Genomic DNA, 27007 nt, shown 5'->3' on the forward strand with positions numbered 1-27007 from the left:
TCCTTTAAAAAAAAAAAAAAAGACGTATTTATTTGAAAGGCAGAGTTGCAGAGGGAGAGAGAGAGAGAGAGCTGTCATCCACTGGTTCACTCCCCAAATGGCTGCAACAGCCAGGGCTGGGCCAAGAGCCAGGAGCTTCTTCCGGGTCTCCCACGTGGGTGCAGGGGCCCATGTACTTGGGCCATCTTCTACTGCTTTCCCAGGCCACAGCAGAGAGCTGGATCGGAAGTGGAGCAATCGGGACTTGAAGTGGCACTGATATGGGTGCTGATGTCCATCCTCAGAGACTCAGACCTATGTCACCAACTGTCTTCCAGATATTTCTATTTTTACGGTCCATAAACACTTCAGACACAATATCATCAAAGCCGAATTCATCATCTTTCTGATTTTTTTTTTTTTGATAGGCAGAGTGGACAGTGAGAGAGAGAGAGAGAGAGACAGAGAGAAAGGTCTTCCTTTTGCTGTTGGGTCACCCTCCAATGGCCGCCGCGCTGCAGCCGGCGCATCGCGTTGATCCAAAGCCGGGAGCCAGGTGCTTCTCCTGGTCTCCCATGGGGTGCAGGGCCCAAGCACTTGGGCCATCCTCCACTGCCTTCCCGGGCCACAGCTGAGAGCTGGCCTGGAAGAGGGGCAACCGGGACAGAATCCGGCGCCCCGACTGGGACTAGAACCCGGGGTTTCAGCGCCGCAGACGGAGGATTAGCCTAGTGAGCCACGGCAGCGGCCATCCTTCTGATTTTCAAAAACGACTACTTCCATATTTTCTGCCAGGGAAGATGGTACCAATCACCCCCAGCTACCCGGGCGGGAGGCACGGAAGCAAGGCCAGTTTGTGCCCCTCTTCCAAAACCACGCCAGCTCCAGATGCCACTGAAGCCACGACCAAACAGCACCAACCCCCTGCTCACCCCCTGTCTCACACACTGCTGACCCGAGAGCTGTCTCATCCCTTACTTCTGATGTTCCACCTGGGAGCCTCACCTCCCCTCAGCAGCCAAAAGATCTTTTCTTTCTTGCTATTCACTTATGTCATTTTTTTTCTTGAGTGTCTTTCTTTGCAAACCAAAAAGTAACACATTCTCACGGGAAAAGAGTCAAATAGTAAAAGAGGCCACAGAGAGGAGCTGAAAGCTCTCCTTCCAGAGATGCCCAAATCTTGCACACGCACACACACACACACACACACACGTCTTCCCCCTAAAAGCAGGACCTCAGTCAACATGCTGCACTTCTTCGCATTTTTACAGCTCTGAAATGGAAAGGTGTCCTCTACTCAATGGCGTCCTGACTAGGTTAAAGCCAGTTTAGTTCTGCAATGTGCTCTCTTCCCTTATTCAGTCTTGATTCCCAGTGGTCCTCATCTCCAGATTTTTCTACAGGCCCAATGTGGCTCAGTTGCTACCCTCTGGGGAATTCTTCCAAAGCCTGCCCTGTCCTGCCCTGCTCTCCTCACCTGCAGGCCCTTGGTCACCTGACTCCCACCTGCTCCTGCAGGCTCCAGCAACTCCTCACACATCCTCTTCCTCCAAGCAGATCTGCTTGTAGTTCCCACACTTTGCAAGGACACTGCATCTGGCTTAAAGGTCTTCCTCACCTTGTCTGCTCAAAGCAGCCTCTTGCTGGAAAGTTCTCCATATTTCCCTAAGTTAAGCCTGAGTTCTATTTTTTTTTTTTTTTTTTTTTTGACAGGCAGAGTGGATAGTGAGAGAGAGAGACAGAGAGAAAGGTCTTCCTTTTGCCATTGGTTCACCCTCCAATGGCCGCCATGGCTGGCGCGCTGCAGCCAGCGCACCGCGCTGATCTGATGGCAGGAATCAGGTGCTTCTCCTGGTCTCCCATGGAGTGCAGGACCCAAGTACTTGGGCCATCCTCCACTGCACTCCCTGGCCACAGCAGAGAGCTAGCCTGGAAGAGGGGCAACTGGGACAGAATCCAGCGCCCCGACCGGGACTAGAACCCAGTGTGCCGGCGCCGCTAGGTGAAGGATTAGCCTATTGAGCCACAGTGCTGGCCAAGCCTGAGTTCTTTTACGCACCTCTCCTCAGTATGAGGTACCTGTCTCTGCTAAATCACTTACCCTGTGCCCAGAGGCTAATGTTTCAAGCTTTCTTTCTTTCATATTAATTTATTTGTTTGAAAGGCACAGTGAGAGAGAGACAGAGACAGAGATCTTCCATCCGCTGGTTACTACCCAAATAGCTACAATGGCCAGGGCTGTGCCAGGTGGAAGCCAGGAGCCTAGAACTCCATCCAGATCTCCCACGTGCGTGGTAGGTGTCTGAGCGCTTGGGCTATCATCCTCTGCTTTCCCAGGCACATTAGCAGGGAGCTGAATCAGAAGTGGAGCAGCCAAGACTCGAACCAGTGTTCCCATATGGGATACTGGCATCTGGTGACAGCTGAACCAGCTGTGCTGCAGCACCAGCCCTTCAAGCCCACTTCCTCGTTTCTACCACCTCCAGCGCCAGTGCAACAGAGTTGCTCCAGAAATATTTTGGGGGGTAATGAAGTGTATATGAGGGAGGCAGGAAAATGTTCCTTGAGATAAGGTGAGCAGTGTTCCAGTCACTCACCCCAAGAAAGAGAAAGAGGAAGGTGTGCAGGCAAATCACCAGGCAAACAGAAATTGAAAGCAACTGGATTTTATTTTCTTCCCACACCCTGCCTTTCTACTGCTGCACACCTCCGACGCCTTTCTTAATTGAAGAGAACGAGATGTCAGCAACCGCAGCCCTGATGACCCTCCCTGCCCTTCCCTCTCGTCTCCCAGAGTGCACCAAGTCTGAACCTCAATCTACGTCACCGCCCTCCTTCCCAGCAAGCCCCTTACTTCGTAACCAGTTTTGGACAAGTACCAGCCAGAGACTCTTTTCACCTGTCACTCTGAAGCGCCCACCTGAGCTCTGCATTTGGACTCCTCCTGCCCCAGGTGTGGACACACTCTCAGTGCCACCGAGGGTCAACACCGGGAAACACAGACAAAGGAAGGCTGGAGCTGGATAGGAAACCATCATTTAGTTAGCTATCCTAAAGACTTGATAGTACTGACAAACATTAATGGAAACCATTACCCACCCCCCAACACAGTATTGGGTTTGGATTCTAGAAAATGCCAAAGACAAAGACAAATGCTTCCAAGTCTTTTTTGTGATCTAGAGAGTTTAAAGCCAAAAATTCCAACTCATTCAGGAAAAGTGCCAGGATTCTGCTGGAGGCTGAAAATAAAGCTCAGCTAATGTGGTCTATAGGCCAGGCACTAAGGTTGGCTTCCCGGGGTGAGATACCTGCATGCTGCACCAGAGCACCTGGTTCGATTCCAGGCTCCTGACTGCAGCTTTCTACCAATGCAGACCCTGGAAGGCAGTGTGATGGCTCAAGTGGTTAGGGTCCTGTCACCCATGTGGGAGACCTGGATTCAGTTCCTGGCTCCCAGCTTCAGCCTTGGCGCAGCTCCAGCTGTGGCAGGCATTTGGGATTTGGGGAGTACCTCAGCAGATAGTATATCTTTTATTCTCAAAATAAAGTCTCTTGGTCCATGCTAAAATATGCTGACAGTTATTTGTATGGTCAATATACTTTTTTTTAAGATTTATTTTTTCTTTGAAAGGCAGAGTTAGAGAGAGGCAGAAGCAGAGAGAGAGAGAGAGAGAGACGGAGAAAGAGAGAGAAAAAGTCCTCCATCTGCTGGTTCACTCCCCAAATGGCCACAGCATCAGGAGTTGGACCAATCCAAAGCCTGGAGCCTGGAGCTTCCTCCAGGTTTGCCATGTGGGTGAGGGGCCCAAGGACTTGGGCCATCCTCCACTGCTTTCTCAACCCATAACAGACAGCTGGATTGGAAGTGCAGCAGCCAGGACTCGAATGGGCACCCTACCTGCTATGCCACAGTGCTGGCTCCAGTCGATATACTTCTAATACTCTCTTGGCAAGAAGAGCAGAGATTCTGGGGCCGGTGCTGTGGCACAGTGGGGTAAAGTCCTGGGCTGAAGCGCCGGCATCCCATATGGGTGCCGGTTCTAGTCTCGGCTGCTCCATTTCCGATCCAGCTCTCTGCTGTGGCCTGGGAAAGGATTAGAGGATGGCCCAAGTCCTTGGGACCCTGCACCCACGTGGGAGACCTGGAAGAAACTCCTGGCTCCTGGCTTTGGATCAACACAGCTCCAACTGTTATAGCCATCTGGAGCATGAACCAGCGGATGGAAGGCCTCTCTGTCTCTACCTCTCTGTGTAACTCTTTCAAATAAATAAAAATAAATCTTTATTTAAAAAAAAAAAAGGAGCAGAGATCCAGGGTGGGTAAACAGTGTGAATTGTCATGGAAAGAACCAGGAAAGCAAAGCTGAGGCAGAGAAGGGGAGAGGGCTGCAGATAAACCAGGGCAGGCATCCCCGGCATGCAAAGACTGATATAGCAGAGGGAGGCCCTGGGGCCTCAGGAGGGGGTGGGGACTAAGACACTGCTCCAACCATCCACATTCCATACCCCAGGGCCGGACTCCCAGTCCCAGCTCTGCTACTGATCCCAGCTCCCTGCTAACGTCTATCCTGGGAGGCAGCCAGTGATGGTTCAAGTCGCTGGGTCCCTGCCATCCACATGGGAGACCTGGATTGAGTCTAACCATCAGATAGGGATCTCCCCCCCCCCCCTTTTAGGAAGGGAGATAGCAGCTGTTACAGCGGCAGAGGGCAATGAAAACAAGAGTTACAAAGTTCTCCGGGGTACGGGCAGGCCACAGCCCCTCCAGGGAGGCGAGTCGGGAGGCATCCGAAGCTGGGCAGCAGCGGGGTCACTTTGCAGACGTTCGGGCCTCGCCGCTAAGCGGACACACAACACACTGCGCAAATCCCCGCTGTTCGCGAATGCCAGACAGAGTAAATGCAAGCAAGTCACACCGGGCTTCCACGCGGGGCATCCCTGCTGCTCATTTCAGCTGCAGGGGCAATCAACCACCCAACAGGGATGTGGCCTGCCCCGAAAGGCGAGGCCATTACGGAGTTGGGGTGGGGGAAGGCCGCCACCCACACCGGCGAGTACCTTCGGCAGGGCAGCGAGTCCTCTTTCCAGTACGACTTGGAGCCCAGCCGGGGGGAGCAAGCAAGCCCCGTCAGCCTCTCCGTACTCAGAAAGATCGGGTTTGGGGGCAACGAATTTCCCGGGGGCTCTGTAACTCACTTCCTGACAGCGGGAGCAAGGCCAGGCACCTTTGGGGGAGATCGCAGAGCGCCTGTTAATTTGCACGGACACACCTCCCCCACCTCCCCACCCCCACCCATGGACTTCAGCCGCAACTCCGGCGGCGCAGGGAGAGGGCAGGAGCGGACCGTCTACGGCTTCTGTTTCCTGCGTGGCAGAGACCGGCAGGAGCGGCGGGTCGCCTTACCTGCCTTCCACTGGCCGCGCCCAGGCGGCTGCGCGCCCCGCCGAGCGGTTCTCGGCCGGCTCGCCCTGGCTCCCCACCTCACCTACCGGAGCTCCCTAGGGCTCCGACCCGCCTGACTCATCTGGGATGGGTGGCGGGGGGTGGGGGAGGCTCGGGAGGGCGGAGGAACGGGAGGAGGCGGGGAGGAGGCGTCGCCAGGGCGCAGGTGAAACCGACTCCGACCTATCCCGGGAACTTTCGCCGCCAGGTCTCGCTGCCAGAGGCCCGCGCGGCGCTCTGCCACCAGGTTGCGAGCGGGGTCTTAGCCCTGGGGGTCGCCTCCCGGGGGACCCCCGGCCCTGCTGGCGCTCACAGGGGCTGCGGGCCGCGCCGGGCTCCGTGGCTGATGGAGGCGGGTGGTGCCGCCCCGGGCGCAGGTGACACTCGCTGGGCCGTGGTTGCGGCTGCCGGCGCAGAGCGCCGGAGGGGCCAGCCGCGGGCACAGCGCGGGCAGGGGCCAGCAAGCCAGCGATGGCCCGCGAGCTGAGCCAGGAGGCACTGCTGGACTTCCTGTGCCAGGCTGGGGGCCGAGTGACCAACGCCGCCTTGCTGAGCCACTTCAAGAGCTTCCTCCGAGACCCCGACGCGCCTCCGAGCCAGCGCCAGCACCGCCGCGAGCTCTTCAAGGGCTTCGTCAACTCGGTCGCCGCAGTGCGCCAGGACCCCGACGGCACCAAGTTCGTGGTACTCAAGAGGAGGTACCGAGACCTTCTGGGGGAGGAGGGGCTCCAGCGACCCCGCGAGCCGCCCGCGGCCGCCGCCCCTGCAGGGGGAGCTGCGCCCCGGGGGCAGCCGCAGCCCCAGCGGCAGCGGCGGCGCGAGAAGGAGCCGGAGGCGGAGCCAGCAGGTGCCGCAGTCCCAGCGGCGGACGCAGGTTGCAATGGCCTCTCGGCCGGGGAGGGCGGCGGGCCGCGGGACAGCCCTAGCTCTGGGGCGCCGGTGCCCGCCGCGGCTGCCCAGGCCGCGGTCAGATGCGCCGCGGCGGAGACGCAAGGCCGCTGCTGCTGGGAGTGCCTCCAGAACGGCCTGGGGACGCTCCCGGACCCCGCCGCCGGCCAGAAGCCGGTGGGGACGCCGCCTCTCCCGGGCGAGCGCGGGGCTCCGGGGCAGCGGCGAGAAAGCACCTCTGCCGAGCCCGCGCCGCGCCGCTCGCCTCCCGCCACCGTCGGGGCTTCCCCGCCAGCTCTGCTGCCCAGCGCCGACGCCCCCGGAGAGCGGCGGGAGCCGCTGAGCCCCGGCTCCCCGCACCTTTCGACCTCGCAGCTGCAGCGGCAGCGCACTCGAGAGTGGGTGGCCAGACACCCGCAGAGGGATGCGGGCCCGGTGCGGGCCTGGTCGGTGCTGCCGGACGACTTCCTCCAGCTGCCATCGGAGCCCAACCCCGCACCGCCGCCGCCGGAGCCCCCGCATCGCCCGCGTTCCCTCTCGGCTGTGGTGGCCAAGGAGCGCCCTGAGTTCTGGCCCGAGAACCCTCCGCTGACTGTCTTTCGTAGTATCCGTTGTCAGCTGTCGCTCCAAGACCTGAATGACTTCGTGGACCAGGAAAGCCACGGCAGTGAGGAGAGCAGCAGTGGGCCCAAAGAGTCCCCGGGGGGTTCCGAAGAGGCGCTACAGGTGGCCCCGCGCACCCGGGACTGCAGCAAGCCGGGGAGTCCAGCCCAGCATCTTGGCGCGTCTCCCAAGGTCGCCGCAGCCCTCAAGGTCGCCGGCAGCCCCCGCCGGAGCCCTCAGGGCCTCGGGGACACCGGGGCCGGTGGCTCAGCTCAGCACGTGGCTAATGGCCTTGCACAGCACCCCCAGGGGCCGTTCCCCGGGCCAGCGCCCAAGTTGAGGAGGTCCCTTCGGAGGAGCTCCCGGGCCGGGAGGCCCAAGCTCTCGTCCTCGGATGAGGAGTACCTGGAGGAGGAGTGTCGGAAAAGGAGCAGGCGCCCACCACGCTCCCGGAAGCCGTCCAACGCGGGAGCCGTGTCCAGCCCGAGGGTGGATGCCGCCTTGACACTGAATCTCACCGGCCTTCAAAGGGCTGTGGCTGAGACAGGCCGGCCCCAGGGCGCCTGGGCCCCCAATGTGGAGAGGTCTGCGGCCTTGGTCCCTTCCAGACCCGAGCACAAGCCGTCCCTGGTGCCCCTGGACGCCAGGGAGCATGCATGGATTGTGATGCTTGCCAGTGGCTCCTGGGAGCAGGTGCTGGCTTTGTTCTGGGAGGACCCCCAGCTGGCCCTGCACAAAGACTTTCTCACGGGGTACACTGCCCTGCATTGGATAGCCAAGCACGGTGCCCTGCCGGCCCTTTGCGGCTTGGTCAACGCAGCACAGAAGGCAGGAGTTGCTCTTGATGTAAACGTGAGGTCGGGCTGTGGGTACACCCCGCTGCACCTCGCCGCCATCCACGGCCACCAGGGCGTCATCAAGCTGCTGGTGCAGAGGTTGGCGTCCCGGGTGAACATCCGGGACAGCAGCGGGAAGAAGCCCTGGCAGTATCTGACCAGTAATACCTCTGGGGAAATCTGGCAGCTCCTGGGAGCCCCCCGGGGCAAGCCCATTTTCCCCGTCTATCCCTTAGTTCGAAGCTCTTCCCCTACCAGGAAGGCCAAGAGCCGGGCGGGCTCTCGGAATGTCTCCCGCAAGACGTCTTTGGCTGCACTCCTTAAAAGTCAGCACCACAAATGGAAGTTGGCCAACCAGTACGATAAATTCCCTGCTCCAAGGGAAAGAGACAGTGACTGAGGCTGGCCCCTCCTGACCCCTGCGGCCACCACGCCCTCTTCCTTGAGCTACTCAGAGCCTGGAGTGGGGGTAGTGCTGGTGACAACAGAGGTCCCCGAGCTGGCCCACCTTGCATCTACTTCCCCGGATTCTAGGTTAAGTTAGCACAGCCTGGACCTCAGGGGTCATCCAGGCTGTTCCAAGTCTTTGGGCTGCTCAAACCCACACAAGGGGCAGAGAGCCAGCCAGGTGCTGGACACCGGACAGGTGGTCTTCCTGTTCCCTTGGCACCAAGGATGTGGGCACACGAAGCCAGCTTGTCCCGTGCAGCAGCAACCTCAGGCCTTGGCTGGAGAGAGCACAGATGTCCAACAACAAGAGAGGCGATTCGAGGAACTGACGAAGCTCAGACAAAGCCCGCTCTGGCTAGCAGCTTCCTGGCTCCCATTCACTTGGCTGAGACTAGAAAGCGCCAGGTTGGAAATCAGATGGCTTCTCCCCTCCCCCACCCCCACTTTTTTTTTTTTTTGCATCCAAATCAGTGAAATAAAATTATTACTAGAGAGCAGAATTTAAGTGATTTCCTCAGCTCTGTCCCTGGACCCCCTGATGAGGGAAGCAGCTGGGAGCGACCCACTTACGACCTGGACTCCGCTCGCTCTGGAGGGAAATGATGGATATTCGGGCCCTGTTTTTCTGCATCAATCCAAAGGGAACTTTCTAAATAGAAAACCCATGTGGCTCCTTTGCATAATGACTGAAGCCATCCCTCAGGGAACTCCCCATGAAACAAACAACAGACTTACTCTTCCTGCTTTCCAGTAGGTTGGAATGGCCACCGTGCGTGCCTGCTGCTCCTGCCAACAGAGAACTGATCTCACTGGGGGCAAGCTGTCAGCGTTAGGAAGAGACTGCCTCCTCGCCAGGACTTTTCCAAGCTGCTAAATACAGTTTTATTTGCACTAAATTTGTTGCCAATTAAGATTAAAGATTAGCCTTGAAGTACTGTATGTCTAGCAGGAAGTGAGCGCTCCTTTTAATTGCTTGAGAAGGGACTGGTCGTCCTGTGACCCTGGCATGAGACCATGTCTGTTCTACAAATGGCAGTAAATTCAATTAAATGTCCAAGTGGAAATTGTGAATTCTTTATGGAACTGGTTTCATTTACAGTGGCTATGATGCTATATTTCACTATATTTTTGTGTTTCTTGTTACTTTCATCCCTTGAAAGATCAATGGATCTTTATAATTTATTGTACTCAGACTAATTACTGTTAATGTTCTTTACTGAATTGTGTCTCAGTGAGTGTCACATATTTTTGTTTCTTTGCATTTTTTGTAATTTGCTGAAATAAATATATCTCTTCTACCGCAAAACAAAAAATAGGCATGATAAATAAATCAAGGATTTTTTTTTCTCCATAAAAAAGACCTATGTAAGAGATGAAACTTTCGCAAATCATATCAAGAAGAAAGTGAGACATCCACAGAGGGCAGGGCATGGTTTGGAGAGATTAATATTTAAAAAAAAAAAACAAGATGAATATCTATGCAAATGCAAGCTTCTTTTAAAAGCCAATGAATTGTTTTTACTTTGCTATATTATTATCTCTACATCAATGTATTCAACAGATATGTTTGCTTAGGGCTGTGAGATTTATCAAGATAAGTGGGACATGACCTTCCCCTTTTGAAACTTAAAATCTCACAATATTTATTCTTGATTGCTTTATTCCCTATTGTGTTCCCAAGGTATCTTTTAAAGCTGCATTATTTTAGATAGAAACTTGTAAAATGAGGCACCGAGGGATTAAACAATGTGGTACTGGAACTGAGGACAAACAACAGCAATGCAAGAAAAGCTGTCCAGAGTGTCCTACATGCGAGATCTAGTGCTCTGGCAGATTTCAGAGCAGAGCGCCTTTTGGACTGGGGCAATCAGGGCAGGCTTCCTGGAAGCCAGGAATCTTTATGTGAATGATACCAGCCTTCCCAAGGAACCAGCTTTGTAAGTTTGACCACATTCTTGACTTGTGCTTCAGTGTGTGACTTCCCTCCACCAGGGCTGGCTGAACATGATCACAAGCTGCAGGTCTGTCCTGTGTCCTCTCTGACTGTGGTCCGTGTGCTTACCCCGTCCACACGCTGTGCTGGGCAGGGGTTAGGGTGGAAGAGGATGTCAAGAGCAGAGCAAAACGCAGACCAGATTTGGCCACCCTCTTGCTGATGGTGTAAAATCCAGGCTCACAAGTCTGCCGGGCCCAGCACACTGTCCTAGCCCCATGGCAGCCTCCCCATGTCACCAGCCCTATGTGGATGCCACACAAGACCCACTGGGGCTCAGGGCCCTACCTCTCGATTTCTGTATTGGAGCTGGGTTCCCTCAGCTTAGAGCACCCCTGCCCCAACCTTCTTTTTTTTCCTGTGTTCCTGGTAAACTTGCTCATTCCTCAAGGCAGAGCTGAAATGTCACAGCCGGTGTGAGGACAGCAGGGCAAACACACCCAAGCCAGCGATGGACAGCTCCACCCACAGATTTCACAGCAGGGGCCGGCGTTTGGCCCAGCCGTTAATATGGTGCTTGGGATGCCCACTGTACCCCGTATCTGGGCAGCTGATTGGAGTGCAGGATCCACTCCGGATTCCACTTCCAGCTAATGCTCACCCTGGGAGGCAACAGGCGATGGCTCAGCCATTTGAGTCCCTCTCACCCAGATGGGAGGCCCTGACTCCTGGCTTTGGTGTGGCCCAACCCTGGCTGTTGTGGGTATTTAGGGAATCAACCAGTGGGTGAAATATCTCCATCTCTATCCCTCTCTCTCTTTCTCTGCCTTCCAAAGAAATTGTTTAAAAAGAATCCTCATGGGGCCGGTGCTGTGGTGTAATAGGTTAAGCCTCTGCCTGGGTGCTGGTTCAAGTCCCGGCTGCTCAACTTCCCATCCAGCTCCCTGCTGATGGCCTGGGAAAGCAGTAGAAGATGGCCCAACTACCTGGGCCCCTGCATCCACGTGGGAGATCTAGAAGAACTCCTGGCTTCAGAAGGATCAGCCCCCAGCTCCGGCCTTTGCAGCCATCTGAGGAGTGATCCAGCAGACGGAAGATCTCTCTTTGTCTCTCCCTCTCTCTGTCTGTAACTCTGCCTCTCAAATAAATAAATAAATTTTTTTTAAAAAATCCTCATAATACTATGTACATACATGACTTAGAATTTTTGCCACTGTGAAACATGGTCTCCCAAAATTTCCTGTAAAATGTGTATTATGACAAAACCATGAGGGCCAGCACAGTGGCATAGTGGGTAAAGCCACTGCCTGCAGTGCCGGCATCCTATATGGGCACTGGTTCAAATCCCAGCTACCCTACTTCCAATCCAGCTCTCTGCTATGGCCTGAGAAAGCAGTGGAAGATGGCCCAAGTCCTTGGGCCCCTGCACCCACATGGGAGACCTGGAAGAAGCTCCTGGCTCCTGGCTTTGGATTGGCACAGCTCCAGACATTGTGGCCATCTGGGGAGTGGACCAATGGATAGAAGACCCCCCCCCCCTCTCTCTGCCTTGGCCTCTCTGTAACTATACTTTTTGAATAAAATAAATAAATCTGAAATAAAAAATGACAAAACCATGCATAGATTTTTAATTTTTTTCTGCAGTAAAATAAACATCATTTAATTCCATTTTCCCCACAAGTGTTTTTAAGTACACTTAGATTATTTAAATAAATTGTGCATTTTAATTTTCCTCATGATATCAAACATCTGGAGATTAGAAAATGTATTTTCAATTAATTTAAATTGAATTTAAGTTCAATAAATTAATTTAAATTAAATTCATTTAAATTTACCAGTTATTCATTTAAATACCAGAATTGGCTATGGGATAAAATATGAAATTCCTGCCACAAAGAGCTCCTCATGTATTGAGGAAATGGGATTTGTGGGTGGGCATCACTGAAAAATAATTCCAACACAGTGAGTGGGTAGATGCGTGGGTCAGGACTATTGGAATCCAGAGAAGGAGCCATCCGTGGGTATTTTCTGTGTGCTAGGCTCTATGTTTATTGTACATCTATGCAGCAAGATATACAGTGTCCTGCTCTGGTGGTGCTTTTCTGGACTGGAGAAGTCAAGAAGTAAAAAAAGAAGTTAGATGGGGGTTGGCCTTGTGGCATAGCAGGTTAAACCACCGCCTGTGACACCAGTATCCCACATGGGCACCAGTTCAAGTCCCAGCTGCTCCACTTCTGGTCCAGCTCTCTGCTATGGCCTGGGAAAGCAGCAAAAGATGGCTCAAGTGCTTGGGCCCCTGCACCCATCCTGGCTCCTGGCTTTGACTTGGCATAGCCCTGGCTGTTAAACCATCTGGGGAATGAACCAGCAGATGGAAGATCTTTCTCCTTCTCTCTCTATAAATAAAAAATAAATCTCAAAAAAAAAAAAATGAAGAAGTTAGATGGGCTTGGAAAGGCCAAGTAGAGAGTCCTGGGTACCGGCATCACGGCTGCTTGAGATGCCAGCATTCTGCGTGGGAGCACTGGTTTGACTCCCAAATGTTCTGCTCCCAGTCCAGCTCCCTGATACTGTGCCTGGGAAAGCAGTGGAAGATGGCCCAAGTACATGGGCCTCTGCCACCCATGTGGGAGACCTGGATAAAGTGCCAGGCACCTGGCTTCAGCCTGGCCCAGCCCTGGCTGTTGTGGCCTTTTGAGGAGTAAACCAGTAGATGGAAGATCTCTTTCCCCTTCTCCTTCCTCTTTCTCTCTCTCCTTCTCTCCCTCTCTTTCTCTCTGCCACTCTGTGTTTTGAATGTTGACCAGTGGAATAGACTTAAAGGCCCCAGAAATTAAGCCATGCACCTACAACCAACTAATCTTTGACAAATGAGCTAAAATTACTCCCTGGAGAAAGGAAAATCTCTTTTAAAAAGGGTGTTGGGAAAATTGGGTCTCTGCATGCAAAAGTCTGAAATAAGACTCCTACCTACAACATATATAAAATTCAGCTCACAGTGGCTCAAGGATCCAAACCTAATACCTGAAGCCATCAAATTACTAGAGGAAAACATAGGGGAAACACTGCAAGAGATTGGATAAAACCCCAGAAGCACAGGCAATAAAAGCAAAAAATAGATAAGCGAGATTATATCAAGCTAAGAAGTTTCTGCACTGCAAAGGAAATGCTCAATAGAGTGAAGAGGCAACTGACAGAATGGGAGAAATATTTGCAAATTATACAGCTGATAAGGGATTAGCATTTAGAATATATAAGGAGCTCAAGAAACTAAACAACAACAAAACAAGCAACCCAGTTAAGAAATGGGCTAAAGATATGAACAAGCATTTTTTTAAGGATGAACTACAAATGGCCAATACACACATGAAAAGATGCTCAGGATCAGTAGCCATCAGGGAAATGTGAACCAAAACCACAATGAGGTTTCACCTCACCCCAGTTGGAATGGCTGTCATCTAAAAATAAAAATAAAAAAATGACAAATGCTGATGAGGGTATAGGGGAAAAGCTACACTAATATACTGTTAGTGGGAATGTAAACTAGTACAACCATGTGGAAGGCAGTCTGGAGATTCCTCAGAAATCTGAAAATAGATATACCATATGATCCAGCCATCCCACCCTTGGGAATACAACCAAAGGTAATTAAATCATCATATGAAACAGTTATCTGTACCCCCATGTTTATAGCAGCGCAACTCACAATAGCTAAAATATGGAATCAATCCAGATGTCCATCAACTGATGACTGAATAAAGAAACTGTGGTATATATACACCCTGGAATATTACGGAGCCATAAAAAAGAATGAAATCCTGTCTTTTGCAACAAAATGGATACAATTGGAAACCATTGTGCATAGTGAAATAAGCCAGTCCCCAGGCCAGCGCCACAGCTCACTAGGTTAATCCTCCGCCTGCAGCGCCAGTACTCTGGATTCTAGTCCTGCTTGGGGCACCAGTTCTGTCCCGGTTGCTCCTCTTCCAGGCCAGCTCTCTGCTGTGGCCTGGGAGTGCAGTGGGGATGGCCCAAGAGCTTGGGCCCTGCACCCCTTGAGACCAGGATAAGCACGTGGCTCCTGCCTTCGGATCAGCGCGGTGCACTGGCAGCAGTGCGCCAGCCGCAGCAGCCATTGGAGGGTAAATCGATGGCAAAAGGAAGACCTTTCTCTCTCTCTCTCTCTCAGTCTAACTCTGCCTGTCAAAAAAAAAAAAAAAAAAAGAGCCAGTCCCCAAATGACAAATATCATATTTTCCCTGATTTATACAGAGTATAAAAAAAGTGTAATGTATATGATCAAAACTGACATTTTGAGGTTTGATTATTGTTTATAGAATTTGTCTATATTCTTGAGGAACAGTGGTTTTTTTCTACTTACTACTTGTTGAATTCTTTTTTTTAATATTTATTTTATTTATTTGACAGGCAGAGTTACAGAGAGAGGTAAAGACAGAGAGAGAGGTCTTCCATCCTCTGGTTCATTCCCCAGATGGCCGCAGAGGCCGGAGATGCACCAATCTGAAGCCAGGAGCCAGGAGCTTCTTCCTGGTCTCCCACGTGGGTGCAGGGGCCCAAGGACTTGGGACATCTTTTATTGGTATCCCAGGCCATAGCAGAGAGCTGGATTGGAAGAGGAACAGCCAAGACTAGAACCAGCGCCCATATGGGATGCCAGCACTTCAGGCCAGGGCGTTAACCCACTGAGCCTCAGTGCTGGCCCCTTGTTGAATTTATTTCATGGAGGGTTAAGCTTCTGATTATCAAGTAAATTGAAATTGTGTCATAGTAAAAATTAAAAGAAAAATAAGAAGGAAGAGGAAGGGTGAGAGAGAGAGAGAGCAGGCGGAAAGTATCATTATGCTGTTAAAACTGTATATATAAATTTTAAAAAGTATCAGTTTCATATGGAAACTGTTAGGAATGTGGACTCAGTGAGCTGGATAGGGTGACGAGATTACACACCCACAACAAGGAAAGAAGACTTTAGTTCGGAGGGACTGAATCGGGACGAATTAGGTAAGACGGGAGGGGTCTGTCCATTTTCTCTCACCTCTAAAATGCTCTGGTTCCTTAGTGAAGTCACCAGGTGGGCACCGCCTCCCGGCGTGGACCACCCAAGCCCCACCCCTTCTGTGCAGACGGCACCTGCCAAGGTTTCACCGCTTGGAACCGGCACCAGCTAGAAATACCCAATATGGCCACAGACTGTGTTCTGCTGCTACCCTTTATGTCATTGTAATAAAATTACCACGGCTGGCACTCCCACTCCCATGATGCACCTGATGCCATGACAGTTCTGAGATTTCCACAAAGGGGCGGGGAAATGGGCGGTACTCAAGGTCCGCCCCATGCTCCGCCTTCTTCGCCCCAGACACCACCCCAAGGCTCCCGATAGTATAAAAGGCTGGCTCTCAACAGCTCTTTCTCTAGCTTACCCGCACTTGTTCCTTGAGTGTGTGCTTTTGCTTAGAATAACTTGCTTCTCTGCTCGCCTTTCTCCACGATCTCCTCTTGAATTCTTTTCCCATGAAGACAAGAACCTGGCCCCAGCCCTGCCAGGAGCCACTCCCAACCACCGCAGCACTGCATGCGAGTGTGGAAATCCAACCTTTGTCCGGGCTGCGTGGCAGAGCAGTGCTGCTCCTTGTGCTTGGTTTTGCTGACATCCACAGAGGGCTGAATGAAAGGCGGGATGGTGTTAAGTAGTAAAACTCACAGCAGCGAGGCTAGGCTGCCTGGGCTCCTGTCCTGGCTTAGACAAGGCTTTCAGCTTCTCGGTTTTCTCCTTTGTAGGACGGGGCCCGTGCTCACGGGGGTTTTGAGATCACCGAGTGGATTGACGCGAAGTCCTTTGACAACCCTGGCAGCGGGCAGATCCTCCCCACGTGTTTGCTGTTCTAATTTTTTTTTTTTTTTTTTTGACAGGCAGAGTGGACGGTGAGAGACAGAGACAGAGAGAAAGGTCTTCCTTTGCCGTTGGTTCACCCTCCAATGGCCTCTGCGGCCGGCGCACCACGCTGATCCGAAGCCATGAGCCAGGTGCTTCCCTGGTCTCCCATGGGGTGCAGGGCCCCAGACTTGGGCCATCTTCCACTGCACTCCCTGGCCACAGCAGAGAGCTGGCCTGGAAGAGGGGCAACCAGGACAGAATCCGGCGCCCCGACCGGGACTAGAACCCGGGGTGCCAACGCCACAGGCGGAGGATTAGCCTAGTGAGCTACGGCGCCGGCCTGTTCTTATTTGTAAGGCAATTCAAAGCACTCGGTTCACTTACATGTCCACCCACATGGAAGACAGATCTGCCAGTTGATTGGAAAGGTGCTGGCGAGAACAAAACTTGCTGATAAAGCCCGACACTCTCCCTTTGGCCTCTGCAAAACAAACAAAAACAACAACAAAACAAAACTGCTTGTTTCTCATCTCAAGTGAGAAGAACTACCTAGCTATCTCTCATGTGCAACAATCACTGGCCATTATGATATGTCAGCAAGTGGAATTACGTCTAATTGAAGTCACATAAGCTAACACCTGCGGAATTAGCAGCTTTGGTGTGGCCTGGAACCGAAACTCAGCACAGCCCAAAGCAGGTGAGGCTGGTAGGGAAGTGAGTGTGTGTGATAGAGAGGGGGAAGCTGCCATCAAGGAATTTAGAAAAATAATCTAAATTCAACTACGCAACAAACGTCATCAACTAACTTGGCTGAGATGAAATCTCACTGGGCTGGGTTAAAACTTCTTGACCTGTTGACCTGTTTTCCTTCATGATGTGAACATAGTACTGCTCACTCCCTGGCTCCCGGGGTTACTCCTCTGTGATGAAAAGGAAGAAGCACTTCAGGAACATACATGCAGTGCACCTGGAGCCATGCCACGCTCCCACACGGGGTCTCAGTGCCTAAGAAAATGGCCAGGCAAGGTGGGGCCAAAGCAGGGACTTCTTCCTGTGCCCTTGGGATTGGGCCAGAAAAAGCTTCAGTTCCACTGTGCTTTGAGGGCTGAGGGCTTTTCAAGGCTTGCTAAAATGCAGAAGGGCATCAAGGTCAGAGTACTTGAAGTTTCTGATTCAAAGGGAAACTAAAAAGGGAGCAGAATGAACATTGATTCTGTGACTGATGGTCGGCAGGCCTGGGAGTGGGGGAGGCACACTGATCTTTCTGGAAAGGGCCACAGGAAGAGCCATGTCTTTACAGTGCTTGCCTGTTGCCTGGGCACTGTCACTTTTCCACCTGGTGTGTCTGTAACAGGAAACACACCCAACAGGACATCTCTGTGAGCTTGTGAGGACAGGAGTGGGGAGAAAGGATAAAAATCGGCATCAGGTCGACCTCAAATTTTCAGGTAGGACAGAGCTAAAAGGCACAATATTGCTAATCTGCATCAACAAAAAGAAAAGAAAAAGAAAGCACAGAAGGCTGATGTTGTCTTGTCCTGAGGCTGTGTACTCTCACAACAGTGATTTAAAGTTTTTGTTGCCAAGGGGTACGTGACCCAAGTAGGGTTTTGTAGTAATGTGTAATTAGCCCTGTGCAGCCAGCTTTCTATGCACTGTAGAAAGATCACAAAACATCACCCTGGATGAGCCAGGCAGCCTTCCCAGGACCTCTCTCAAAATCATGGGAAAGCTGCATCCTAGCCCATTTTTCAAATCTGGAGTATGCATATTTCCCTCGGTGTAGCCAGTGTGGCCGGCTGAGTTTTCACAGGTGTTTTTCTGATCTGTTCTTACCAGCCAATTGTAGAATTTAGTCAGGAGCTAACAGAGGGGCTGAAGCTCAGGACTACTTGGTCGTCGTTCGCATTTGGGATTATTCGAGAGTTCAGTTGTTGGCGTTGTAGGTATTCTCCATCACTCCACGGCCTCCCAGGCTCGTGCTGCAGCACAGAGCATGGGCATTGGTTGTTACCTATATTCTTACACCATAAGATTCAGTGTACTGGGCCCAGTGTTGTGGCTTAATGGGTTAAGCCACTACCTGAAACGCTGGTATTCCATATGGGCACCGATTCATGTCCTGGCTGCTCTGCTTCTGATCCAGCTCCCTGCTAAGGGCCTGGGCAAGCAGCAGAGGATGGCTCAAGTCCCTGGGCCCCTGCACCCACATAGGAAACCTGGAAGAAGCTCCTGGCTCCTGGTTGCAGCCTGGCCCCGTACCGGCGGTTGCAGCCATTTGGGGAATGAACCAGCAGATGGAAGATCTCTCTGTCTCTCCCTCTGTCTGTAACTCTGCCTTTCAAATAAATAAAATATTTTTAAAAAGACCCTTAGTAGAGTAAAGATAAACTTATTGAAGATGTCTCTCTCGGTGAAGGAAGGCGTCTGCATGCGGCCACTGACTCCTGACCACTAGAATGCCTAATCCTGGGAAGGACATGCAAATCTCTGAGAAGGGGAAAGGGTTAATTCTCTGCACACACAGGGCACAGACAGCTGCAGGCAGTTGCATCCAGTGCCACCTGCCCGGAACCCTGCATTCTTACATGTAGGTTACCTTACACCTTCCTGTGGTCTTCTACATCCAGGTGGTTTCCTGTTGAAGCCCGCAAGGCCAACTGGAAAAGCAGAGAGGCTGAGCAGGTGGAGCAGAATTACCTGGCAGTCCCAGCTTTCCGGGCGCAGGCATGGATCTTAGCCTGCCCTGGTTAATATTTTCCCTGTGGCTGTGGTACATTTCTGATGCAATTCAGGTTTAGAAGTCTTTGTGCTGTATTTCCTTAAGCTCAAAATTCCTTATGCCTTTATTCATTTTCTGGGTTGGAAAAGAAAAATCCCTATGTGCTATAAATTTAAAGCCACTGAGTTTAGATCCTGGCTTATGATGGAAAATGGCTTTGAAGTTATGGGCTGCTGGTGTTCCTAAAAGGAAATAGAACTATTTTATGGGGAGGAGTGAAGAAGCATTTTGTGATGTGGAAATAAATAAACATTCCCATTATCTGGTAGGTGTGGAAAATGGATTTTTTAAATATTTATTTATTAGAAAGGCAGAGTTACGAAGAGGCACACACACACACACATACACAGAGGCAGGGGGGAGAGATCGTCCATCCACTAGTTCATTCCCTAAATGGCAGCAACAGCCAGGAACTGGATTTATCTGAAACCAGGACCCAGGACCCAAGAGCTTCTTCCAGGTCTCCCACATGGATGCAAGGGCCCAAGGACTTGGACCATCTTCTACTGTTTTCACAGGCCATATCAGAGACAGGATTGGAAGTGGAGCAGCCGGGACTCAAACCAGCACCCAGCTGCTCTGATCCAGCTCTCTGCTATGGCCTGGGAAAGCAGTAGAATATGGCCCAAGCCCTTGGGCCCCTGCACCCATGTGGGAGACCCAGAGGAAGCTCCAGCCATTGTGACCAATTGGGGAGTGAACCAGCAGATGGAAGACCTCTCTCTCTCTCTCTACCTCTCCTCTCTCTGTGTAACTCTTTCAAAGTAAATAAATAAATAAATTTTTTTTTAAAAGGTAAAACTTGTCTTCAAATAGTACTTTATGCTTTGTGTGTCTGTGTGGGTGCAAACTGTTGAAATCTTTACTTAGTATAGAGCTGACATTCTGTATATAAAGTTAATTAAAAATGAATCTTAATGAAGAATGGAATAGGAGAGGGAGTAGGAGGTGGGACAGGGGTGGGGATGGGAGGGCAAGTATGGGGGGAAGAATCATTATATTCCTGGAGCTGTACTTATGAAATTTATATTCATTAAAGAAAAACTTTCTAAAAAATAAATAAAAAAAAACAATTACTTTATCATCCAACATATGATAGAGAAGGGAATATAGGAATCTAAAATACATCTTCTCTGATCATGTAGGTCATGCAGATCATTTATATAAAGGAGTATCTGAAGATAAAGATTGGTGTTAATTGGGGCTGGCGTTGTGGCTTCCTGGGTTAAGCTGCTGCCTTCGATGCAGGCACCCATATTCCGATCTGGTTCCCTGATGATGCACCTGGGAGGGCAGCAGAGAATGGCCCAAGTGCTTGGGCCCCTGCACCTACTGGGAGACCTAGATGAAAATCCTGGCTCTTGGCTTCAGCTTGGCGCGGCCCTAGCTGTCATGACCATTTGGAGAGTGAGCCAGCAGATGAAGGGAGACCTCTCTCTCTCTCTCTCTCTCTCTCTTCCTTTCTCTCTGTAACTCTTTCAAATAAATAATATTTTTAAAAAATGATTGGTGCTATTTTATTTCTCAATAAGTGTTTAAGCAATTCAACCATACTCAACAAAAGATAGAATTTAAAAAGTAATAGGTTCTAATCATTTATAATTCCATAAATTCCCATCTAACTTTGGGTTGCATAATTCTAATGGGCATACATATTTTGTTTTACTTTTTAAAGTTTTCTCTAGTAGCATATTCCACTTTAAAACTATTTTCCTTGTTTATACTTTTAATAACTGGGAAGTATATCACTCTATTAACATCTGGTTGTTTGCTTAACTATTCCCTGACTTTTAGCAGTTGTGTCATTTCTTACAAATGATACTATTGTAAGTGCCTTGGTAAAAAGAATTACCAGATGGCTGTATTTTTTAGCTATTTTCCCAGGGGGCAGTTTTATGGCTCTTGTTACATTTACCAGCTCATTCTTCAGTAAGCTTGAACCATGCTGGAGGCCTGGTAGAGAGCCTCTCTCCTTGAGAGCCCTCAACAACGGGCTTTATGATTTACCTGCTTGTTTTGATGGGGATGCAGAACAGTGCCTACACTGAGCTGCATATGTTTTTGTGGCCATTGAACCGTGGTGCTGGATTTTTTTAAAAGATTTATTTTATTTATTTGAAAGACAGAGTTACAGAGAGAGGTAGAGACAGAGAGAGAGAGGTCTTCCATCTGCTGGTTCACTCCCCAGATGGCCACAACAGCCAGAGCTGTGCCAATTTGAAGCTAGGAGCCAGGAGCTTCCTCCTGGTCTACCACATGGGTGCAGACCCCAAGGAATTGGGCTATCGTGCACTGCTATCCCAGGCCGCAGCAGAGAGATGGATCAGAAGAGGAGCACCCAGGACTAGAACCGGCGCCCATATGGGATGCCGGTGCTTCAGGCCAGGGCTTTAACCCATTGCGCCACAGCACTGGCCCCTGTGCTGGAATTTTTAAAGGCTTTGTTGCAACACATCATAAATGCAATATTGTAATTTATTAGTTATCTATTGTTGTGTAACAAATTACTCAAAACTTAGCAGTTATAAAGATCAAATATTTATTATCTCACAGTTTCTTTTTTTGACAGGCAGAGTGGACAGTGAGAGAGAGAGACAGAGAGAAAGGTCTTTCTTTGCCGTTGGTTCACCCTCCAATGGCCGCTGCAGCCAGCGCACTGCGGCCGGCGCACCGAGCCGATCTGAACCTAGGAGTCAGGTGCTTCTCCTGGTCTCCCATGGAGTGCAGGGCCCAAGCACCTGGGCCATCCTCCACTGCACTCCCTGGCCACAGCAGAGAGCTGGCCTGGAAGAGGGGCAACCGAGACAGAATCCGGCTCCCCGACCAGGACTAGAACCCGGTGTGCCGGCGCCACAGGCGGAGGATTAGCCTATTGAGCCACGGCATGGGCCCTATCTCACAGTTTCTAAAAGTCAGGAGCAGTTTAGCCAAGTGCTTTTTGTCTCAAAGCCCTTCTTGAGGCTACAGCCAAGACATCAGCTGAGCCATGGCCATCTGAAAGCTTGACCAGGACTGGGGGTGGGTGGGGGCTGGCTCACCCACATGGCTCTCGTGAGCACCTTAGGCCTCGCGGGCTGTCGGCAGGTCATTTCCTCCCCATAGGGCTGCTTGTGGGTCCTCACGTCTGAGTGGCATGGCAGCTGGCATCCCTCAGAACAAGTGATCCAGGAAAGACAGCGAGGGGGAAACGTGGTATCTTTCATGGTGTGGACTAGGAAGTCAAGTCGCCACTTCTGCTGTATTCCACCTGCAGGAAGAGTTATCAATCCAGCCCGCACGGAAGGGAGGGGAGGGGTACCAGAGGCCTGGGGACACGTTTCAAAGCTGTCACCTGTGTTCCTGTGTATGAACAGCAGCACCAAAGACCCCAGCCCCTCTTGACCGTCCTTTGTTATTGACTTGGTTAATATTTCACTACCAACTCCAAACACAATGACCACACTTGTAGAAGACCCACTTTCCTGACAGTCTCACCTGGGTTTCTCGTTTCTACCTCCTGTTAAAGACATATGGATTCATATTATAAATAAATAAATGAGAAATGATTTGGCATGTCTCATCAATAATCATACATCCACCTGAAAACAAGATTTCCTTCCATTCGGCCAGGTGAAAAGCAAGAGTATGCTCTGTAGTTGGAGCCTTGGAGGCAGGTGACTGAGGGAGCCGTGCGACGCCAGCACAGGAGATGGAACTCAGGCACGTGGGAGCACGTAACAGGGACAGAATGGAGGTGCCAAGGATAGAACTTCGGAAATGTTGGTTCAGAAATCAGGTGCAGCAGAATCTTCATTTGGGATAAAAATGTCAAGGGCATGGTGATAAACCCTTGCGACTGACTCAGACTTCCCCAGCAGCGCAGATCCCCAAGGCCACTTTTTCTTTTTTTCTTTTCTTTTCTTTTCTTTTCTTTTCTTTTCTTTTCTTTTCTTTTCTTTTCTTTTCTTTTCTTTTCTTTTCTCTTCTTTTTTTTTTAATTTGAAAGGTAGAGTTTACAGACAGTGAGAGAGAGAGAGACAGAGAGAAAGGTCTTCCTTCTGTTGGTCCACTCCCCAAATGGCCACCATGGCCAGTGCTGCGCCAATTCGAAGCCAGGAGCCAGGAGCTTCTTCCTGGTCTCCTATGCAGGTGCAGGGCCCAAGCACTTGGGCCATCCTCCACTGCCCTCCTGGGCCACAGCAGAGAGCTGGACTGGAAGAGGAGCAACCGGGACCAGAACTCAGCATGAAGCCACTTTCTTAATGCAGTCCTGGACTTGAAGCAGTGTCTGTTGGCTTCAGGTCATGGACAGCATCCAGTCACAGAGGCCAGGACTTCCTCACACCATAGAGTGCAACACAGCTTACTGGGCATTTTCAAAAACTTGCATTTTGCCTTACCAAAGATTTTTTTGGTTGCGAGTTTATGTCCATCCAGTTATATATACACTTTAAAAGGCTCCAGGAAAAAACACTGCAGCTGGAGACTCTATCATTCAAATCCTCTAATCCTTTGTTTTAATTGACTGATCTCAATGTACACTGGTGCTGTTGAACAAGGTCAAGGGGAACGGGAACAGGACAAGCACCACTGCATTCACCCCTTTTCAGGGAAGGAAACACTAGAGACTGCCCGCTGACACTGTGCACTCTCACCCCACACTAGAGCCCACCCACTAACACTGTGCCCCTACACTAGAGCCCATCCGCTGATGCTGTGCCCCTACACTAGAGCCCATCCGCTGACACTGTGCCCCTACACAAGAGCTCACCCACTGACACTGTGCACTCTCACCCCACACTAGAGCCCACCCGCTGACACTGTGCCCCTACACTAGAGCCCACCCACTGACACTGCCCTGTCTCACCCTACACTAGAGACCGCCTGCTGACGCTGTGCCCCTACACTAGAACCCACCCACTGACACTGTGCTCCTACACTAGAGCCCACCCACTGACACTGTGCCCCTACACTAGAGCCCACCCGCTGACAATGCCCTGTCTCACCCTACACTAGAGCCACCCTCTGATGCTGTGCCCTGTCTCACCCTACACTAGAGCCCACCAGCTGACACTGCACTGTCTCACCCTACACTAGAGCCCACCTGCTGACACTGCACTGTCTCACCCTACACTAGAGCCCACCCACTGACACTGCACTGTCTCACCCTACACTAGAGCCCGCTCACTGATGCTGTGCCCCCGTCTCACCCTACACCTTGGCAGGGCTCCATGGCTCACTGACAGCCTAGGCTTGGAGTTCCTACCTGCGTCAGCCATGAAGCATTCTTGGGAGCCTCTCCCAGCCTAACTCTTAGCCTGATTTCAAGCATCTCAAACTGCTCATTAGGTATACGGGATTTATCTAAGGATCAGGCCACTGTGAAACTCCTGGACTGAGAAATTTTATTATTGGGAACTAATTTTATAGGGTATGTATAGGGACAAAGACTGCATAAATGGAAGTCTTTTCATTACAGTGTTGTTGGTTTCATCAAAAAAAAGTGACATAAATGTGAATCGGTCAGAGCTATGCACAATGAAACACTTCCCAGCCATAAAAAAGAATGAGGAAATTCTAAATATTGATATAATCTCTCAAGATATGGGGAGGGTCTTTAAAAGTTCATGCAAGGGGCAGGCGCTGTCACGCTGTGGGCTAAAGCCCTGGCCTGAAGCGTCAGCATCCCGTATGGGCGCCGGTTCTAGTCCCAGCTGCTCCTCTTCTGATCCAGCTCTCTGCTATGGCCTTGGAAAGCAGTGGAAGATGGCCCAAGTCCTTGGGCCCCTGCACCCACATGGGAGACCAGGAAGAAGCTCCTGGTTCCTGGCTTTGGATGGGTGCAGCTCCGGCCATTGCGGCCAATTGGGGAGTGGACCAGCGGATGGAAGACCTCTCTCTCTGACTCTACCTCTCTCTGTAACTCTGTCTTTCAAATAAATAAAATAAATCTTTTTTAAAAAGTTCATAAAATGAATATTATAAAAGTACTAGGTATGGATTTAAAAAACTTTTTTAAAAAAAGATTCATCTACTTATTTGAAAGGTAGAGTGAGAAAGAGAGAGAACTTCCATCCACTGATTCACTCCCCAAATGGCCACAAGGGCTAGCGAGGCCAGGGTGAAGTCAGGAGCCAGGAACTCCATTCAGGTCTCCCACATGGGAGTAGGGTCCCAAGCATTTGGGCCATCTTCTGCTTTCCTAGCTGCATTAGCAGGAAGCTGGATAGGAAGTGGAGCAGCTGGTGCCTGTATGAAATGCTGGCACAGCAGGCAGAGGTTAACCTACTACGCCTCAGCCCCAGCCCCAGAGGCTTGCATCTTAGCTGCCAGGCTAAATGCTTGTTTCACACACTAATTTTTTAAATGGGTTAAAAATTAGGTTAAACCAATGGGCAGAGTTGGAACACTTTGAGCAACAAAATAAAGCAGTATTAGATCACCATCCAAAGCATCATATAAATATCCACAAGCCCATAGTGCTATGCATAACTGAATATATTTACACTGGGAGAGAAGAGGCATTTCGCTCACACAGAAGAATTCCAAATTAATTGTATAGATTTGTTCCTCAGAAAGTGAAGTGTAACCCCCAACTCCTTAGGTGTGAGCCGTGTTGGAGTGACTTCTTTGCAGAGTAACTGCCCTGGGGAAACCTGCCAAGCACCAGCTGGGTCAGATGCTAAAGGTCAGGATCATCAGCGATGAGTCACACTGATACTACACACCCTTGATGTGATGTGATGAGAATGGCACGTTCCCTCTGCCACCTTTCTCCCCCTAAATATAACTTCAGTCTAATGATGAATTCCAGGAGAGGCGCATCCTACAATCAACCTGACCTGTACTCCCCAAAAACTGTCAAGGTCAGCCAAAACAAGAAAAGTCTGAGCAACTGCCACAGCCTAGAGGAGCCTGCTGCAAAATGTAAGACATCCTGAGAGAGAGAAGTCACATTAGGTAAAGACTACAGAAACCCTAGGGGCGCCAGACTTTAGTTAGTAACAATGTATCAAAGTGCTCCATCAATTGTAACAAATGTACTAGACTAATATAGGATATTACTAATAGGGAAAATGCTCTGGTGTGCGTGTGTGTGTGCGTGTGCGTGTGCGTGTGTGTGTGTGTAGGGCATGTATCTCTGAACTCTATGCCCTGACTATTCAATTTTCCTGTAAAGTTAAAGTGTTTTTAAAATGTGCATTGGTAAGAAACCAGGTAGGAAGGGGAATATAGGGCAAAAGAGGTCAAATGTTAACACTTGAGGGTAAGCAGGATATTTTTTACATTTCTTGAAACTTTTTGAAGTTATTTCCAATGGGAAAGCTTTTTAAAAATTATCCCTTTCTTGAACTATTTCTAGTCTGAATGTCTGCCAACATTGAATCATTCAATATAGTCAGAGGACATTACTGCTACTAAATAGTGTTAGTACCAGCCAATGGGAAGCACAGATGGCTTGTTACTAGGCAGAAGTCAGACCCCTGGCAACCAGGAAGAGGAGGGGCTGATCAAGGACAGCTGTGGGCTAGGTGTTCCCCTGCCAGGTAAGCCAAGGTGCGTGCCACCTGAAGGTGTGTCCTGGCAGCCACTGCGGTTTTAAAAGGGTCTGCTGAGCCCCTGGCCCCTCGCTGGCTGTATTGCAAGGGCTCCACCGCCCCAGGTCTGTCACTGGCGGCTTCTCCCCCTACCAGTTTCACAGAGGTGTCCTGTGGGGCAGGCATGAGGCAGACATCCTGGCTGGCAGCAACGGCTCACTCAGCCATGAGAGGAACAAAAGGAAAAGGAGAGGAGTGAGGAGAGGAAAAGAAGGAAAGGAGGGAGGCAGGGGAGAAGGGGAGGACAGGGAACAGAAGAAAGGGGGAAGGGAGGAGTCAAAAATATACAGTGTACTGACCACAACACAGCAGTCAAGGCAAGTGTCTTAACACGGCTCCTGATACAGCTTTTCTTTGTGACTCAGATTTTTTCCCACTTAAATATTTATTTATTTGAAAAGTCAGTTTAAAGAGGGAGATAAAGACAGAGGGAGCTTCCATCTGCTGATTCACTCTCCAAACGGCCTCAATGGCCAGGGTTGGGCCAGGCCGAAGTTAGGAGCTAAGAACTCCATCCGGGTCTCCCACACGGGTGCAGGGGCCCAAGCACTTGGACCTTCTTCTGCTAGTTTCCCAGGAGCATTAGCAGGGAGCTGGATTCGAAGTAGAACAGATGAGACTCA

General features: G+C 50.7%; 1 protein-coding gene across 1 annotated transcript; it reads left to right on the top strand.

Moving 5' to 3' along the window:
• Positions 1-5383: 5383 nt before the first annotated feature.
• On the top strand, positions 5384-9666 carry SOWAHB (sosondowah ankyrin repeat domain family member B). Its single transcript, XM_051820200.3, has one exon. The coding sequence runs from the start codon at positions 5894-5896 to the stop codon at positions 8147-8149; it is 2256 nt and encodes a 751-aa protein (XP_051676160.1). The 5' UTR covers positions 5384-5893; the 3' UTR covers positions 8150-9666.
• The last annotated feature ends 17341 nt before the right edge of the window (positions 9667-27007 follow it).

This window comes from Oryctolagus cuniculus, chromosome 8, assembly GCF_051225735.1.
Source record: "Oryctolagus cuniculus isolate XC-2025 breed Fujian yellow rabbit chromosome 8, ASM5122573v1, whole genome shotgun sequence".
NCBI lineage: Eukaryota > Metazoa > Chordata > Mammalia > Lagomorpha > Leporidae > Oryctolagus > Oryctolagus cuniculus.

Coding starts and splice junctions, on each gene's coding strand:
- SOWAHB (XM_051820200.3), top strand. CDS start 5,894: ATGGCCCGCGAGCTGAGCCAGGAGGCACTGCTGGACTTCCTGTGCCAG.